This window comes from Sturnira hondurensis, unplaced genomic scaffold, assembly GCF_014824575.4.
Source record: "Sturnira hondurensis isolate 20B ecotype Veracruz unplaced genomic scaffold, ASM1482457v3 Scaffold0007865, whole genome shotgun sequence".
NCBI lineage: Eukaryota > Metazoa > Chordata > Mammalia > Chiroptera > Phyllostomidae > Sturnira > Sturnira hondurensis.
Window position 1 is genome coordinate 2,110,800 of NW_028080496.1, and position 19,693 is coordinate 2,130,492.

The 19,693-nt window shown below is 48.4% G+C and overlaps 1 protein-coding gene across 2 annotated transcripts in view; it reads right to left on the minus strand.

Annotated features, from left to right (window-relative positions):
• Window positions 1–19,693, minus strand: part of ADAMTSL3 (ADAMTS like 3) — a 144,320-nt gene that overhangs the window by 85,217 nt on the left and 39,410 nt on the right. For both annotated transcript variants that reach the window (XM_037053508.1, XM_037053509.1), the window contains exons 4-6: window positions 14,884–15,011; window positions 6,666–6,711; window positions 2,314–2,550 (exon numbers count right to left, since the gene is read on the minus strand). In XM_037053508.1, coding sequence (XP_036909403.1) covers window positions 2,314–2,550; window positions 6,666–6,711; window positions 14,884–15,011 — 411 coding nt within the window. The remainder of the gene's footprint in view (window positions 1–2,313; window positions 2,551–6,665; window positions 6,712–14,883; window positions 15,012–19,693) is intronic.

The following is a 19,693-nucleotide window of genomic DNA, read 5'->3' on the forward strand; positions in this document are numbered from 1 at the left end:
TCTTTGTTAGAAAAAACGTTATCCTGGAGCTGTGCTTTCCAGGCCCTGGCAGGACAGCCCCGCCCCCTGAGAAGGTGGGCGTGGTCATCAGCTATCACTGGTCAATGAGATACAAGCATCTGCGCATCTGCACTTCTGTAAGAATGGAGGGAATCCATGCACGAGTCACATGACCCCACTCTCAGGACTGTTGTTATTCCATAAAAACATGTGGGTCTCAGACATTCGAAGGGCAGCGACCCCTGCTGGCCTACGTTGGAGGAGCAGCGTTAACCAGAATGAATCATTCACTGGTTCAAACCACCGAGCTTTCGGGCCTGCTGCTGGTTAATGCAGGAAAACCCAGCCTGCGAGAAACCGGAGCTCGATTTAATCTTTAACGGAGAACGCAGGGCCATTAACAGCAGGGTGTTGCTTTAACCTGGATGTTTCACATCAAGGCACAGGTTTCTGCCTCTGGGGACACATACAGACTCTGACAGGTTTATGGGTAATGTGGGTGATAACGAGAGGTCGATGGCGGTTCACCGGCTGATCACACAGAACCTGCCACGTGGGAGCTGACAGCGGGGGAGGCCGCACCTATGTGGGGGGCTGGGGGAGCGCGTACGCAGACTCCCTGTAGCTCCCCGTCAATTCTACTGTGATTTCAAAAAATCAAGTCTGTTTTAAAGAAAAGGCCAAGAAGGGGAGAGGAGAATTCCAGAACAGCCTGGAAAGAAAGCCAGGGTCCTGGTTTCGCCATCAGGGCAATGGCAAGCCCTTGAGGGGTTCCGGAGGCGGGGAAGGGACACACTGATGTGAGGTTCAAGACAGTCATGATGGAGCTGCAAAGATGACAGGGTCAATACCGTCCTGGTAACTGGGTGCAGTGACAGGCGGTCACGAGATGTAATGAGGCAATGGCTTTGTGAGGCACACGGATGTCGAATCACTACGCTGTATACTTGAAACTACTACGGTACTGTCTGTCAACTACAGTTCACAGTAAATGAATAAAAATAAGAAGCCCATTTCTCAGCCAAAACCAGCCATCGCTTTGGCTGCGGGGTGGGGAGTGCATCTCAGGGGACGGGGCGGAAGCTGAGGCCTCGGGACAGGAGGGCGCTGACGGACTTTCGGCCAGAGCAGCTGGCGAAGGCTCAGACTAGGGAGTGCGCGGTGGGTTCGAACCAGACTTTCAAATTAGACTTGACAGGACTTGGCAGGGGATTAGACGTGCACGTCGAAAGAGAGGAATCCAGAATGGCTCCGGAACTCTGCGGTGAGCAACTGGAGTCCATTTTCTGGATGCAGGAAGGAGAAGCTGGTTTGAGGAGCACAACTGTGGTTCATCCCTGAGCCTGACATTTGGTGGGCGGTGAGGTTGCTCGCTGGCTGTGCTTGCTTCTCTAATAGGAGCATGACAGGGTAGGTGGAATCCTAGCCATTCATTATTTAAAATTCCCCCCCCACCCTAGAAATGAACAACAATGGAGTGGAATCCTCTCCTTTCCCGGCCATCTCTGTTCTATCTGAATACCCCGTATCGCACCCGTGACTGCGGTGTGGGGTGCCGCTTCGTCCATACTCATCGCTGCTCTGCGAAGCCCTCTCCAAAAAATCTGCGAAGAACGCATTCATGCGCAGTGTTCAGCAAAGAAGCCACTGCTCCTCCAGACCCAAGCCAGTGAGTGAATTCATTTCAGTGAAACCCAGAGTCACCAGGCTCAGAGAATCCGGTAATGTTCACCTTCCAAAGCAGTGGTTCTCCGTCTAAGGCTGGGGGTGGGGGTGTCCCTGGGCCCAGCATCTCCATCTCTTTATTATATATATATAAAGATTTTACTTATTTACCTTTGGAAGAGAAAGGAAGGAAAGAGGGAGAGAAATATCAATGTATGGCTGCCTCTTGTGTGCCCCCTGCTGGGAACTGGCTTGTAACCCAGGCATGTGCCCTGACTGGGAATTGAACCGTGATCCTTTAGTTCGCAGGCCCGTGCTCCCAGCTCACTGTATTGTAGCCAGTCCTTCCCGTGATGCTCCTGAGATTTCAAGCTGGAGAACCACTGGCCTGGACAGAGCCCGGAGAGGCTTCATAATTGCAATCTTTTCAACCCTACAGTGGACAATAATTAAACTGTTCTAAGTAAGCAGCACAACTCGAACAGTGAGGGACCCTCTCCACGGTGTTTTTGACATTAAAATGCTGAAAAAACAGTACTTCAGGCAGTCAAAAGAAAAGAAGGAAAAGAATGTCTTTATCGAGAGTGGGTGTGGCACCTACGGGAAAGGGGGCGGGGTCAGAGGGGGCGAGGAGCAGGGGTGGCTCACCTGACAAATGCCACTGATGCACATGTCCAGCGAGTCCGTGTGGCAGCGCGTTCCGTCCAGCACCTTGGGAGCCAGCTCCACCACCACGTTTTGCCCCCGTGCGTGGCACTTGAGCGCGCAGGGGGCATCGGGGTCGTTGTACCGCGGGAGCCACTCGTAGTAGTGGCCCTGATACTGGACATCGTTGTAGGCCGAGCACTGCTGAGCCCGGAAGTCCTCGGCATCGGGGGGACAGTCCTGGACACAGAGGCAGAGGCCACGAGATTGTCACGCGGGCAGATGGGGCTGCAGCGGGGCTGAGTGTATCTTCCACTGGGGTCCCCTGAGACCAGACCCCCCTACCCACACCAGCCTCTTCCCTGGGAGTCACCTCGTTCCGTCTACACATCCCAAACTGCAGCCTGGAATCTGCACAGTCAGGGCCTGTGACTGTGACCACCCCGGGCATTCCCATCACTCTCCAACCCCGCTGGGTTTTCCCGAGTACCGCACTGTGCCGTGTATAACGCACACTTTTTTTTTTTTTGCCCAAATTTTTGAGGGAAAAACAGGGACGAGCATTTTACAGGAGCAGGACTAATTCCGTAGCTGTGTAAACTTTTAAAATTATTTTATTTATGCTTCTGTTTACTGTTTACGCTCTAGCAAGCAATAACAATATCTACCTGCATGCAAAATAATACCCTGCAATAGGAGAATCAGTTTGGTTTCTAAATAGAAATAAATAGTTTAAGATTGAATTAAATAATTAACACGAAAGATTTTTCCCCCTAAAAGTTTGGGCCAAAAACGTAGCAGCGCATTGTACACGGCAAAATACGGTAATGAAAGCGTCCCCTGTGTGGATGCCGTGTTCGCCTCTATTTTATCCATCCTGCAGATGCACTTTCCTACACCCGGTGCAAGCCCTCTCTTTCCGAAACAATGGAACGAAATGCTTTTCGTTTTTCTGGGTGATTCAAGGTCTTCGGGAGGGAACACGAGTTAGCACCTTCTGGAGCCATTTCCTCGAGATGGAAATATAAAAATATTTGGCTCCACTTTGACCCGAACCTGATGCGCTTTCTGAGGCCTTGTGTTCCTGTTTTCTTATCAGTGTTGTTTAATTCATCTGACTTTCCTCCCTGGTTCCCAGGCCCCCCAGCTCTCGCTTCCTGGGAACCGAGTGGCTGCCTCCTACTGGCGGGAGGGTGGAAAGACACCGTGTAGTGTTTTCTCTTAAATAATAGTACAGGTCTCCAAGACTCCAGGAGATTTTAACTTAACTAGTGACCCCACCCACGCGATACATCCACAGCAAGAGGCTGATGGGAAAAACGTTATGTTACTCTTCAATAATGCGTGAACACTTCCCAGTTCATGGGAACTAATTAAGTGTATAGAAATTTCCCAATTGAAGACAACAGACAGAAAGGCAGTATATTATTTTATATTTTTTCTTATTACAGAAGTCATAAATGTTTACTGCACAAACTTTGAAACACAGTATCTAGTCGGAAAAAGAATAAATAACAAAGATTCTTGTGCCTAAATCTCTACAAAAATCTTTGGTTATTTTCCAAGGACAAATCTCTGCAAATAAAATTTCTGAGAACAAGGGTGTGTTCCAGAGGCTTTTAAAAAATATTGTGAAATAGCCATCCAGTATTATTAATTGTCAGGCTACATCAGTTCCCTTTTTCAATACCTCTTCTTGGTTTGGATATCGTAATTTTCTAAAAACTTTTCCAATCATTAAGTATTAAATAGAATTGTATCGTTTTAATCCGTATTTTCTTTTAACTGTGTAGATTCAATATGTTTTCATGTATATTTGCTTACTGTATTGATTCTTCAAAAATGTCTTCTTTTCTGTCTTTAATTTATCTACTGGAATATTTGTCTCCTTAGTATTTTTAACAGATAAAACTATTAAATTTCACAGTGAAGTCATTGGCTCTCTGTCACTTGTATTGGAAATATTTTCCCCATTTAATTTTGCTTGTGGTGCTTTGTGAAGTCAAGAAGTTTTAAATGTTTATGTAGCCAGCTCTACTCATATTTCCTCTTAAGATTTCTTTCCTAATTAATGAGCTCAGAAATGCCTTCCCACCACCCTAAGAAAAGATAAACACTTAAGTGCTTTTTTCTTGTTCCTTTATAGGTTAACAATGATATATTTTAATTTACTTTTCAATTACACTTGACATACAATATTCTGAGGGTTTCAGGTGTGTGCAGCATACCGATTGGACATTCCTACTCCTTCCAAAGTGACCACACGAAGCCTAGTGCCTGTCTGACACTGCATTAGTTATCACAATATCTTTGACTATATTCCCTAGTGGCAATTATATTTAACTCTGTTACATCTGAAACTTATTTTGATATATAGCGTAAGGCAGAAATTTAATCTTATTTTTCCCGCAAACAATGGCGAATAAACTATCAGCCAGAAGTTTAAATTTTAATTTCTTCTATTTCTCCGTTTTTCACCACTCGACATTTCTATTTTATTGTGTTTATGCCTTTAGACATTGGCTCAAATCCTTGTTTGGCAGTCGGTAGGGGCTAAATAAAACATACTAAATCAACTTGCTTCTGGGACTAATTACGTGAGTGTGCTGTGCATCGCTCCGGAATCCTGTTGTTCTTGCTTCAGCAAGGCCACCCCTTCACCTTTGGTGACACTGGACTTTTGGTGGTGAGCACTCTGTGATGTGTAGGGACACTGAGTTATAATGCTGTGAACCGGACCCTTGTGTCATGCTCTAAACTGATGTCGCCTCCATTAAAAAAAATAAAGAGTAGCCCTGGCTGGTNTCACCACTCGACATTTCTATTTTATTGTGTTTATGCCTTTAGACATTGGCTCAAATCCTTGTTTGGCAGTCGGTAGGGGCTAAATAAAACATACTAAATCAACTTGCTTCTGGGACTAATTACGTGAGTGTGCTGTGCATCGCTCCGGAATCCTGTTGTTCTTGCTTCAGCAAGGCCACCCCTTCACCTTTGGTGACACTGGACTTTTGGTGGTGAGCACTCTGTGATGTGTAGGGACACTGAGTTATAATGCCGTGAACCCGACCCTTGTGTCATGCTCTAAACTGATGTTGCCTCCATTAAAAAAAAATAAAGAGTAGCCCTGGCTGGTGCAGCTCAGTGGATTGAGCGCGGGCCTGCGAACCACACGATCGCGGTTTGATTCCCAGTCAGGGCACATGGCTGGGTTGCAGGCCAGTTCCCAGCAGGGGACTCACGAGAGGCAACCATACATTGATATTTCTTTCCTTCTCTCCTTCCCTTCCTCTCTAAAGATAAGTAAATAAAACCTTTAAAATATATAAATAAATAAAGAGTAAAGTCTGGCCCTGGCCGGGAAGCTCAGCGGGTTAGAGCCTCATCCTGACACACCCAGGCTGCAGGTTCGATCTCCAGTCAGGGCACATAGAAGAATCAACCAGTGAATCCATTGATAGGTAGAACAACAAATCAATGTTTCTCTCTCTCTCTCTCTCTCTCTCTCTCTCTCTCTGTCCCTCTTCTGTCTTTCTGTCTAAAATCAATAAATAAAACACTTAAAAATAAAAAAAGAGTAGAGCTTATACACCCTTCCTCGTGCGTGATTCTCTTCAGTCACCTAGCATCCTCCTGCTGGATCCATTTCGTGGTGGGCAGGACCGTGTTTGGGAGCAGGGGAGACCAGTTCAAGTCTGCACTGCGACTTTTGGAAATTCTTCCTCTGTGGCCTTTGGAAATCAATTGCACCTCCCTCAGCCCCAGTCCCCTCATTTACAAAAGAGAAATAACCACATCTCATGAGCCTCCCAGGGCCAGGTGAGATGCTGTACATAAAACACTCTGAACCCTGAAGGCATTGACAGGCACTATGTATTATTGCTATGAATTCAGAAATTATTTTTTAACTAGAGATTTCTTTCTTTAATATTTTATTTATTTAATCTTAGAGAAAGGGGAAGGGAGGGGGAAAGAGAGGGAGAGAAACATCAATGTGTGGTTGCCTCTCCTGCGCCCCCTACTGGGGACCTGGCCTGCAACCCAGGCATGTGCCCGGACTGGGAATCGAACTGGCAACTCTTTGCTTCCCAGTCCAGTGCTCAATCCCCTGAACCACACCAGCCAGGGCTGGAAATTATTAAATACTTACCAAATTAGATCATGAATGTGAAACGGCCTAAAAAGGTAGTATAGAATGGAAGGTAGGAAACATACCAAACCTGCTGTCGATTAAGCAAATATTCAAAATTTCCACAAAGGGTACCAAGAGACCATTAGCTTTCCAGTACACATTACAATGTTGTAACTTCACAACATGACTATACTAGATTATATGTTTTTATTGCAGAACTTACATGATTGCTGCATGTCCTGTATCGAATATTCTGCCCTTCACAATTCCTACAGGAAAAAAAAAATAAAGGAAAACAATGATTTCATTAAAGTGGCAAGCAGAAGGGGGAAAAAAAGGCACTGGTAAAACTTTTATAGGCACACGTTACCTCTCAGAAATCCAAAGCTTAAATTCTAAGAAATAACTTTCATGCATCAGGAGGCTACAAAGCAACTTTAAATAGAGAGTGAATTCTTTTTTTTAAATTATATTTTATTGTTTACACTATTACAGTTGTCCCAATGTTCCCCTCCTTGGCCGCCCTTCCCCCAGCACCCCCTTTCCCTCAGGCGGTCCCCACACCGCCATCCGTGTCCGTGGGTCACGCATCTGTGCCCTTTGGCTGCTCTGCCTTCCTTCTCTCCTCCGGGGCCTCTATTAATGTCCTATTATTATTTGCATGCAGTTCTTACCTCGGAGTCCACACCACCACCGGCACTAATGTACCGTGTGTATGTATGTCTTTTTTTTTTCTGTGAAAAAGAAGGAAAAGGCTACCTGCAGAGGACAAGTTCTCTTCCTCTCTCCCTGCAGAAACTAACCCAAGTTGTCTGGGGACTCCCGGGGACTTCCCTCATCAGTAGGACTGCCTGTCATTTAGGACAGGACTTTTTCACATGTGAGTCTCTGACCCTCGGTAGGCTGTATCCTTTCCGGCGGTTGCTTTAAACAGGGTATGTGGCGGGCACGTCGCTGAACCTACGCATCCCTCGACACCTGTAGCCAGGTTTCGCTGGCCTTTGCTATGAAGACCGGAGAGGGGATCTGATTTTCTTTATTTTGTACATGTGTTTCCTTTTTATGCCTGAACATGGACAGGGTTGTTTTTTGTTGTTGCTGCTGTTGTTGTATATGTGTTTTAGCATTTGAAGTAAAAGGCGTAGTGTATGCACTTGTGTTTCTTTCCGTCGGTTTTGACTGGGGCACCCCAGGTTTTCATTTGTGGTCCTGCAAATGGGTCTCGAGGTGATGATTTTTTTTTTTTGGCTGAAAAATCAGCATTGTTTATTTATTTATTTATTTATTTTTAATAATTTTTAATTTAATTCTTGTTCAAGTACAGCTTTCTGTCTTATATTCCCAACCCTGCCCGGCCCCCACCCCATGCTCCCCACCTCCCTCCCATTTCCGCCCCCCACCCTTAGTTATTGTCCATGTGTCCTTTATACTTGTTCATGTGAGTCCTTCCCCTTTTCCCCTATGATTCTCTCCCCTCTCCCCTCTGGACCCTGTCAGCCTGTTCCGTATTTGAGTGTCAATGGTCATATTTTGCTTGCTTGTTTGTTTTGTTTATACTCCTGTTAACGGTGATATCATATGGTATTTGTCTTTCACCGCCTGGCTTATTTCACTCAGCATAATGCTTTCCAGTTCCATCCATGATGTTGCAAAGGGTAGTAGTTCCTTCTTCCTTTCTGCAGCATAGAATTCCATTGTGTAAATGTACCATAGTTTTTTGATCCAGTCATTTACCGATGGGCATCTAGGCTGCTTCCAACTCTTGGCTATCGTAAATTGTGCTGCTATGAACATCGGGGTGCATAGGTTCTTTTGGATTGGTGTTTCAGGGTTCTTAGGATATACTCCCAAGAGTGGAATTGCTGGGTCAAAAGGTACGTTCATTTTTAGTTTTCTTAGAAAATTCCATACTGTTTTCCATAGTGGTTGTACCAGTCTGCAATCCCACCAACAGTGAACTAGAGTCCCCTTTTCCCCACAACCTCTCCAGCACTTGTTGTTTGTTTCTTTGTTTATGATAGCCAATCTGACTGGTGTTAAGTGGTATCTCATTGCGGTTTTAATTTGCATCTCTCTGATAGCTAGTGATATCGAGCATCTTTTCATGTGTCTCTGGATTCTCTGTATGTCCTCCTTGGAGAAATGTCTGTTCAAGTCCTCTGCCCATTTTTTAATCGGGTTGCTTGTCTTCTTTGAGTGGAGTCGAGTGAGTTCTTTGTATATTTTAGAGATTAAACCTTTGTCTGAGGTATCATTGGCAAATATGTTTTCCCAAGCTGTTGCTTCTCTTTGTATCTTGATACTGTTTTCCTTAGCCATGCAGAAGCTTTTAATTTTGATGAGATCCCATTTGTTTATTCTTTTCTTTATATCCCTTGCTCTAGGGGACGTATCAGTAAAAATATTGCTGCGTGGAATATCTGAGATTTTCTTGCCAATGCTCTCCTCTAGGGCTTTAATGGTTTCACGGCTTATATTTAAGTCTTTTATCCACCTTGAATTAATTTTGGTGTATGGTGTAAGTTGGTGCTCAAGTTTCATTTTTTCGCATGTAGCTGTCCAGTTCTCCCAACACCATTTGTTGAAAAGGCTGTCTTTACTCCATTTTATGTTATTGCCCCTCAAGGTGATGATTTTGATGACAGCTCTCATTCCAAAAATGCCCGTGGGTTCTGAGTTAGAGTTCCCTCCCTCGGCCCCCGGACCCCTGGTCTTCCCTTAGGTGCGTCTCATTGTCCTGACCTCCTCTCCCAGGAAACCTCCCACTCACGGGACCCTCCCCGTGACTGATTTTCCTCTCCCGTGGTGGTTATTGTGTGGGTTACTGTCTGAGACACCTTTTGCCTCCCTCAGCCGCAGCCTTCTCCCTTTCCATCTTATGCCAGCCACGTCTTACTTTCTGTCCCTGCCACGACATGTCTCTGGCCTCCTCCCATCTTCTGTTTAGAAGACACGTGGGAAGAAGAAGTTTCAGAGCGGGAAAGACAGCATGACAGCTCCCTCCAAAAGCGTGACCCCAGTGACAGGGCCAGTTCTGAACTGGGACACAGAGTGCCCAATCATGGGCTCCCTCTCAGCCCGTTCTCCTCACTCACAGTTCCGAACATCTGCTTAGCCCTGGCTGGTGTGGCTCAGTGGATTGAGCACTGACCGGTGAACCAAAGGGTCGCTGGTTCGATTCCCAGTCAGGGCACATGACTGGGTTGCAGGCCAGGTCTCCAGTAGGGGGTATGTGAGAGGCAACACACTTTGACGTGTCTCTCCCTTTCTCTCTCCCTCCCTTCTTCTCTCTCTAAAAATGAATAAATTAAATCTTAAAAAATAAAAGAATAATTTCCTAGATGATCGCAATCGGCTGGCCCAGTCTTAGCCTTCTCCAACAGCGGGTATTCCCGTCTCTGTGACTTGTCACAGGTATCCTATTTTAAAACGTATTAAGCTCTCCGAGGTTACGTCCAATTTTAAACACTGAAAAAGCACCACACTAGGAGGCCGACGGCAGAACCGTGTGAGGGCACTGAAGCCTCTCTCGGTCAGAGGCAAGTGACCGCCCCGCCCTGGGAAACCACACGAGGCCCTTTACTTCCATGACTTACTCCACTGTGCTTTTTCTGGGGGGAGAAAATAAATTGCAGAAATAGCGAAAGAATGATTTTCAGTGCTCTGCTTACCTTGGGCAAGCCCCAGGGGAGGAAAGCAGCCAAGAGATTCGGGAAGTGATAGCCAAAAGCTTTTCGTATCACGATGACTTATAACCCTAAAAAGTTTCTGATTCTAATTTCAAGGGGGCAGGCCCGTGACAGAGGCACCAAGCAGGGGACCGCTCCCATCGCCCCACACACGGGAACGCAAACACTGGTGGAACTTGCAACCAGTGTGGCCGTCCCTTTAAAAGCGTCTGAGAACTTCAGAAGCGGTTTTTCAGGTGCACGTTTAGCAATCGCTTCATTTTAGCTATTTACGTGAAATACCAAACTGCTTTTGTACAGAGAAGTCGAAAACTCCAAGGAAAGAACGTATCTGCTGAAGCCAGCTTACGGGTGCCTCCCCACCCTGCCGTGTGGACCGTGGGGTCGTGGGCTATACCCACCACTGTCCACCGTGTCTGAATTGTGTGGCAGTCACTTGCATCTTGAGGGCAGCGCCTGAAAGTCTGACCCTAAAACGAATGTGTATCTCCAGTATAAACACCACGACAGCTGTGGCAAAGTGATACTAAAAGAGATCCCTTTGATTTCGTGAATCCTCCAAATATAAAGTACCAATTCGGACTCCCTCTTTCTATGACCACTTCTCATGGTGAACCTGCTGTGGACCGGGACGGGGATTACGAAGATTTACGAAGCCCCGGCCAGGAGGCTCAGTCACTTGGAGCATCGTCCCACACACCAAAAGGTTGTGAACTTGACTCCCAGTCAGGGCGCTGTGGGTTCAAACCCCAGTTGGGGCGCGTATGGGAAGCAACCAATCGATGTTTCTCTCTCTCTCTCTGTCTCTATCTGAAATCTGTGAACATTTCCTCAGATAAGGATTATCCCTCAACAAGTCAGGAGTAAGATTTTCTTAACCCAACCACCTGGCCGGCGCTTCAAACACTCCACTTCGCCGTGTCCACGCCCGCACTCACAGGGCCCACTGACGGGTTCCCCGCCTGGGTCACAGCTCAGTGTGAACACCAACAGCCACGTTCTGAAACCGGCATAAAATGAAACACAGGCTCTTTGAAAGGTAGGGACGTTGGAGTCCTAATTCCCTGAGCAGGAACCTGCCAGCGTACTCTGGAAATAGCTCCTTTGGCTCAAAGCAACGGAGCCACGGAAATATTATTTCCAAGTTTTTCATTTCACTCTAATTATGACCCGCAAGAGCTAATGGTCATGGAGAGGATATGAAAATGCAAGAATATCACGTCATAATTATGTTCTCTCTGGGCAGTACAACGTCCATCACACCCTGAAACTGAAGATGCCTGAAGCTGTAAATTTGAGGATATATAAAAAACATGTTGATTTCACATGAGGGTATATTGAAAACATTGATAAAATTCCCCCTGGAGTTTACAGCACTATAATTTCTTACATTCGCCCCATGATATATTGACTCAAAAACTAGTGTCTTAAAAACTGAGCCCTGGCTGGTGTAGCTCAGTGGACTGAGCACAGGCCTGCCAACCAAAGGATCGTGGTTCGATTCCCAGTCAGGGCACATGCCTGGGTTGCAGGCCAGTTCCCAGCAGGGGATGCATGAGAAGCAACCACACATTGATACTTCTCTCCTTCCCTTCCCTTCTAAAGATAAATGAATAAAGTCTTTTAAAAAAACTGAGAAGCGTGTCTTTTTTAAAGAGTAAAAAAATGTATCAATTTTTTTTAAAAAATAGTAGTTAACCTAAACCTGGGTTCCCCGAGGTTGGCGCCTGACTAGGCTGGATCAACTTACCAAGGTCTGCAGGAGAAAGACACAGGTTGGCAGGCAGACAGCTTGCCGTGGAAAAGAACCGACCACATGCAAACGTGATCAGACTCTGAAACAACTTTGTGCACAGAGAAGTAAGTGAGCAAAATAGCCACATTCATCCGCCTGCCCGAACCGCAGATGTAAAGGAGCGCACCGATAAAAAAGAGAAAGCCCTAAGAGGCCCCGAAGGGCTTCCGAACNTAAAAAATAGTAGTTAACCTAAACCTGGGTTCCCCGAGGTTGGCGCCTGACTAGGCTGGATCAACTTACCAAGGTCTGCAGGAGAAAGACACAGGTTGGCAGGCAGACAGCTTGCCGTGGAAAAGAACCGACCACATGCAAACGTGATCCGACTCTGAAACAACTTTGTGCACAGAGAAGTAAGTGAGCAAAATAGCCACATTCATCCGCCTGCCTGAACCGCAGATGTAAAGGAGCACACCGATAAAAAAGAGAAAGCCCTAAGAGGCCCCGAAGGGCTTCCGAACGCTTCGGGACGGCTTTCTGTTTGGTTTCACGTGGAGACACCTCCAGGTTTCTCTGCCAAGAAAAATCAACCGCAAGAACTCAATGTTTATGAAGACTTAGAAAGTCTCCAGGCGGTGGAGGATTAAACACCCGATAAGCTTTCTAAGGAAAGTGGGTTTCGTTCTTAGTTACCTCGAAGCACGTCCTACACTCTGTTGAAAGTTCTTAACAGGGGACTGGGTGTCCAAGGTCAGGGGTTGCCTCGAAGGTGGGAAGCAGGAATGAGTGAATTATGAACACACCTGCTACCCCTAGTGTGAAGCCATCTACTTTAATGTTTAAGGCAGAAAAACGGTGGGACCGTCCCCGTTTCTTCCCGGAGACAGAGTAGGAGGGCGCGGCCGCAGGTCTGCGATCGCCCCCCACACTTCCTGTGCTGTTAATATCACCACAGAACATACTATTTATTCTCTCACTATTAAAAAAAAAAAACACATTTGGTTTGGGATGTTTTCTAGCCTCAGACATTGTCCAAACGAAATGACGAATGAGAACGGGCAACCTGGGGGGATTCTAAGACCTCAGCGCCAGCGTCAGAATACAGGGGAAGATTGGCACAGACGGAGACTACAGAACACAGTCCTTAAAAAAGAGCAAGTCCTTAAAAAACTGGAAGAGTTCAGTGAGGGCAACGTCAGGGGTGCCGACGCAAAACACGGTGGGGTTCTGCTTGGGTTTTTCTTTGCGTCCTTTCTTAACCGGATAAAAATTGGACAGCATTTTGTCATTTCCGAATATGCTTTCTGGACGTTTCGCCTGTCTCTGAAACGTGGTGGTCGGAGACTGGGACTCGGGACCCTGCCTTGTCCTCCCGCACCGGCCCACTCAGCCTTCTCCAGCCCCCAAAACTTCCTTCCAGCGCCTGGCAGCACACGCTCCGGTCCCATCACTGCCCCCTTCACTACGGGCTTCAATCCGCACTCGGACCCTCGGCCCGGAACACTCCTGGATCAGGGCTGCCGAGTCCTGGACACCGTTTCTAATTACTTATAATTTTGTCACACTCTTCCTAGACGAATCAGCAGGGCCAGCTCCGTGCGTGTTTAATTCACTGCTGTCAAACGCCTTACCCACATCCGGGTATAAAGAGGGTCTGGAGTTGGGGTCTCGCACAGCGGGAGGGCTTCGAGGGACTTCTCTGAGGCAGCGATGCTGGGGTCCCGCCTCTGACTCCACCCAACCAACACACGGAAGGGAGGGGAGCCTCCATCTGCTAACCCCCAAACCAAGAGGAAGAAGAGGGTGCGTCTCCTCTGTCTAGCTCGAGACCCCCCGGAGGAAGGGGAGGGCTGACCCGTGAGCTGCAGGGGCCATGGAAGCAGAGGCGATCTGGGTCTCAGGACTCGGATTGTTTCACAATCCAGGAGAACTAGACGGACGTGGACCCCATGCAAGACAGCCCACAGGGGCTAGTCTCGGGAATATCGAGACAGCCTCGAGGGTTAACCAGGGGCAAGATGGGAGACGCTGGGAGTCTGCCCAGTGGTCCAAGAACTGAAGGAAGAGCCGTATCGCTCAGGGAGGGGGCTGCGAAGGGCGCATCTCGGGGGTATGCAGGTAGCAGACCGTGCAGGGTTCGGGGTGAGGGGAGGGGGTGTCTCGGAAACGTCTCTGGAAGTGGTCACCCTGGAAGGAGCCAGCTTTAAAAACCCGAGAGCAGCAGATCCTGCTCGCTGCATCCCAGACAGAGCTAACTGTCCCACTTTTCCCTGCCTTTTGCCCAGATGCCCGGTGCGAACAGGTACAGAGGAGGGGGGAGTAGCCGAGCGGCTGGTCCCGTCAGGAAGAGAAGGCGTGAGTTCACCGCCACCCTGAGACCCACCCCTCAGCAAAACGACAGCAGTTTCACTACAGTGAGAAAGATCCCCCCCGGAGGGGCGAAAGTCACGGAATTATAAAAATCAATAAGAGAACTGATGGACACGGAAGCATTTTGGTTGGAGGACCACAGGATTCGTGCCATCATTCATATATTCCTGAATAGATAGATTCCTCTAACTCCTTCAAGCAAAAACAAGGGCATACTATTTTTTAAACAACCAACGAGTAAATGACATACGTTCCCCAACCGAGTCTTACCATTAATAGCAAATTAGTCAGGACCACCGCCCCTCCCCCAGATTCAGAGGCCACAGAGAGGCTCAAGTGTGGCGTCCCCCACTCCGATCTCCAAGACAGAAATCCCTCCTTCAAGTGACCAAGCCGGGACTACTTCGGACCAGTGACCGAACACGCCAGGCCGTCCCTCCCTCCAGGTCCCCGGCTCCCATGGGCAGGGAGCCGCTGGGCACGTGTGGTCACACCCATGAAAAGGGGACACTGCTCTGTGGCTAATATTCAGGCAGCCGATGGCACAGCCATCGCGGGTCCTTGCCAGCCGATTGTCCGACCTCGCCTCGGCTGACCTCGAGCCCCGGACGTCCCACCCCACGAGAGGAGCAGGGCGCGGCGCTTACCGCCCCGTCAGGCATCGCCGCAGGGAGTAGGACGCGCCCCCGCCGCAGGTCCGCGAGCAGTCGCTCCAGTCGCCCCAGGCGTCCCAGTTGCCGTCTTTGTCTTCATCGGCTCGGGTGTTTCTTGAAGTCTAGGACACAGAAAACCCACGACACAGTACAGACATGTATGCAGAAATACCCCAACCCAACCCACCCCCCGCCCTGGCTTTTCCAGAGTCTTGCTCTAAGGGGCTCACAGAGACCCAAGTCGCCTACGAAACGCTTTGCTTTTTGGAATGGCTACATTCACAAGGTCGGTTTACAGGGAAAACCGGGGCGTATGAGGACTTCCCACCTCCCAAAGGTTTTGTCCAGGCGACCTCTAAGCACGATTTTAACTCTGAAATTTCAGCATCCTGAAAGTTAAATACGCTGGCTACATGTCAGTAATATCTATTATCATTATTATTATTATTATTATTTTATAACTTACATAGCGAGGTCCCAGCTTGTACCTAACAAGTTCTCAGCCCTGAAATTCTGTTGTGTCGGCCGCCAGACATGGGGGCCCCCAACTCCAAGCAAACTCTTTTGCACGAGGGTCTGTGGGGGACCTCCTGAGAGCCCCCATTCCGAGGCTACAAAGTCCATAAAACGCCAGGGGTCCAGGAAAATAGGGGAGGGCCCTTGGTGAACGGCGTTTGGTTTGACGTGTTTCCTGGCCTTGCCACCACTGAGGTCCGCCAGCATACCCCAGGGAGAAAGACAGAAGGGAAGTTTCCAGGTAAACGTCTGTGCGGGCAGACGCAGGTACGGATGAAGATGCGATAAGAAATGATCATTTATTATTCAAAGTCACCAAGCTTTAGGAAGAGACCTAAAGTAGGCATAACGGAGCGGGGGGGCGGGGGGGTGGCTTGTCCCAATGGGTAGACCCAATCCTGTAAAATGTTAATTCTTTCCAAATTCATCTATAGATTTATAGCAGCTCCGATCAAAACCCCAAAGGGAATGTTTCTGCAACGTAGCAGTGCGATTGTAAAGTTCATCTGGTGGAGTAAATGCTTCCAAGAGCCAAGAAGAAAAACGGCAGAAGGACGGAAATGAGAGGGAAATTGCCTCAATTAAATGAGTGTGGGGCTGGCACGGAGACAGTGGCCCGAGGTACTGAATTTAAAAGCTCAGACCCGAGTGTCAGGATGCAGTGTGGGGCCGCACGCAGGGTGATGGCTGATTTTTTTTTAAAGTAATAGATAACGTCTTCTCAAAATGTGTTAAAATGAATTCCAGATATATCGGATACTTGATATTAAAAATGTCAAAACACTAAAACACTAGCGATGCCCGTGAAATGTTTTCTCTCCTCCATCCCCTTCAAGTACCCGGAGCAACAAAGACAAAATCGTTACATCGAAGAAGGCAGGTGATACTATAATGGATGTTCCTTGAATCTGAACTTTTACAGTTTTTGAAATTTCTTTAATTTTTTTTGGAGGGAGTGGGTAAAAGGCAATCATTACAGCACCCCAGAAGCCTATGTTGTTGTTTACATTTTTTTTAATGTATTGATTTGAGAGAGAGAAACATCGATTTGTTGTTCCACTTACTGATGCCTTCATTGGTTGGTTATCATAGGTGCCCTGACCGGGGATTGAACCTGCAACCTTGATACACTGGGGAGGATGCTCTCACCAGCCGAGCCACCCAAGCAGGACCTATGCTGTTACTAATACATGTTCACACGTATGTGCACAGAGAAAGCAGCGAGTGGCGAATGGTTCATCAGAACACTAGCAGGGGCGGCCTCTGTGGGAAAGGACTCCAGGTGATTTTACCGTCTTCTGTGTTTGTGGTTGTTACTCTGCATCTCGGAAACTTTTCCTTTAAAGCAAACGCTTTTGAAGACTGCGTGGGAAAACAAGCAAGCCAACAAACAGGAACCACCTTCTCGTGGCACCCCGCAAAGCCCAGGTCAGGCCAAAGTGAGCAAGCAAGTTCCACGCGGGGGAACTGGAGCTTTTTAAGAAGGAAACTGCAGCACACAGCCGGTGACCGAACTCAATACGGCGCGGGCTTCCTTAGGCCGACTTACCTCATCCAACAAAAAAAAAAATTTAAATTAAGAAACAGATCCGTAAAAAAAAAAGACCTTCAAATGTGAAATGGAATAATGACTAGAGGCAAGGAGGGGCCTTTCCAATCATTTTCACCCCGGTCTCAGCAGACACTGTGGGTTTTATGGATTCTGGCCAAGCTCCCTATTTATAGCCCCACGAGCAGCCCCCAGGAGAGGCAATATTTCGGGAACGGTCTCGCGAAAGACGAGGATAGGACCTGGCAACTTATCAACTCTGTCATTGGGAATAAGGGCTCATTAAACCCAGACTATTTGCTCTCCCAATTAGGCCACCGTTTGGTGTGATTTTTCTGCAGCCACTGTCGCCAGAGACACCCGCGTCCTGCCGATGACATCAAGTTTGAATTCATAAAGGATACAGGGAGCAGTTTAATGTACTTGTCTGGGCTTGCTAGGTGGGGAAGCCCGCATCGGGGAGGTAGACGTTTAAAACACACACAGCTGCAGTTGATTTTTCATTCGGCCACTCGCCACGCTGATAGGCTGAACGTGAAAAGCTGAGACACGTCATCTTCTACATCTTAGAGTGAAAGTGGAGAGTCCCTGGCAATGTTGCTTTCGTTTATTTTTCCCCTCCCATCTGTTCAGTTTACGGTGCGAGTCAGGTTTCTTTCCATCACTTCTCCACCTTTACTCACCGGGAAGAAAAAAAGGATCTTTATTCTAAATAACTAAAATAGGCAATGTTATGAATGCAGACATTGGGTATGTCTGGTTGGATCGGCGAGATAGTTCCCCCCTGAAAATAGGAGAGGACATGGCACTCAGAGGAGCCCTCCCAGGTCCATCTTGCCCTTGGCCTTGAAGGTGGTGCCTTTCACTTTGGAGCCTCCTCTGCCCCTCTCACGCCCTCTTCTTTCTCCAGTGACTCCCAAATAACACGCTGGACTCCCACCCGGCTCTCCTGCCTCCCCTTTGAGGAAACAGCGTCACAGTAACACAAACGCGGAGGGGAAAAAACCTCCCCGAGAGCAGAATATCGTGTCGCCGCGTCATTTCTGAACGGTCACCCTTGTGGGGTCTCCCCTGCGGCACACACGGCCTGCTCCCCGAGTCAACGCCTCCCAGAGCGGGGGACAGCGAGTGCATCCGTCTGTCCCCTCCCGCAGAAGAACCTTCCCCAGCTTCCTCAGACTGCCTGCTGCCTTCAACCGCCCAGCGCTTCCATGAACATTTTCTCTCTCTCTGCACACATGTGAGTTTGCATTTTTCATCTTAAAATGGTGCGGCAAGACTACGGTTCTGTGTCTGAGAATAATAGGCCACACATTCCCCTAGGATCCAGGTTTCTTTTCGTGCAATCTAAGTGTCCTTCCTTCCTTCCTTCCTTCCTTCCTTCCTTCCTTCCTTCCTTCCTTCCCTCCTTGTTTCCTTCCTTCCCTCCTCCCTCCCTGGAAGCCACATCACATAGGACTTAAAGGCTGTGTGACTCCAGGTACGTTCCCTAAACTGTCTGACACTCCACAGTAAAATGGGGGGGGGGGTAGCCTTCACCCCAAAGTAGAACAGCACATAACCCTGGATCAACTCTCACAGCATCTCCATCCATGGAACGAGTTTTCCGAACCCACAGTCGAGCCGGCTCCCTCCCGTTTCCATTTACGCAAGATGAACGCACATCACCGCTGAGTTTCCCCTCGTCGGTTTCGGCCCAGACCGGCAGCCTGCTGAGAGCCATGTGAACCCGGATCCCCATCTGTGCGTGGCTCTGCTGGGCTCTGCTGCTTCTGGGCCCCACCCAGACCCCCTATCAACGGGCTGGACCGCGCTGCCTGATCTGACAGAACCCCGGGAATGCCCATTTCTGCTCTCTCAAACTGGGAAGCAGCCCCTCGTGCCAAGGAAGCAGCCAACTCATCAGACTTGGAATAGAGGGATGTAGCTTAATGTTACCATAAAAACATGAAATAATTCCAGTCCCTATCCTCTGGTGTCAGGAGGCAGAAAGGGCCATGGGGAGGGGGCGGGGCCTATAGTCTCCAGTGGGAAGTGTCCTGCGGGAAGCCCCTCCCACTTTAGCCAGTCCCAGCTCTGAAATCTAGTGACAGTAACATAGGATGACAGGTATCAGCTCCACGTGTGGTCTGATGACAACCCTGAAGGGGCAACACGTACGTCAGTCAGTTCGCTGTCCCACACTGTCCCCTGTCAAACGTCTCCATGAGCTGTCTTAAGTCATTATTTAAAGGCCGTGCTATCACAACTGGATTAGGTAAGGTGTTTTTGGAAGCCTCTGTATGTATACCTGAGGCTTCGCAACCTGAGTCAACCGAAATGCTGTCCGAGGTGTGGGGGGAGGGGCCGGGCAGAACCCTGTTCTGCCAGATCCCAGACAAAGCCTGCATTTCCCCCCGGTGCCCGTCAGGGACAAGGACCCCAGACACACGCCGCCGCCTCGGAGTGAGCCCTCCTGGCTCCCCGGCCCTGTGACAGATGGCCACAGCGTTCCTTCGGTACGCCAACGGAGTCTTCCATGTTTTATTTTCTGACCATTGGCACTATATGTCTGTTTTGCAAAAGGATTTGATGTTATCAAGATCAGTTCATGAGGAATTGGCGTTCTTGACTGACAGTCCCAGCCCCGAGTGCATTCGTTGGTTTTCTCACCCAAAATTACACCGAGGGCTGGTGACGGTCAAGGCTCGGTGCCCTGGGAGGTGGAGCACAGGCCCCTTGGAGGTGACGAGCAGCAGG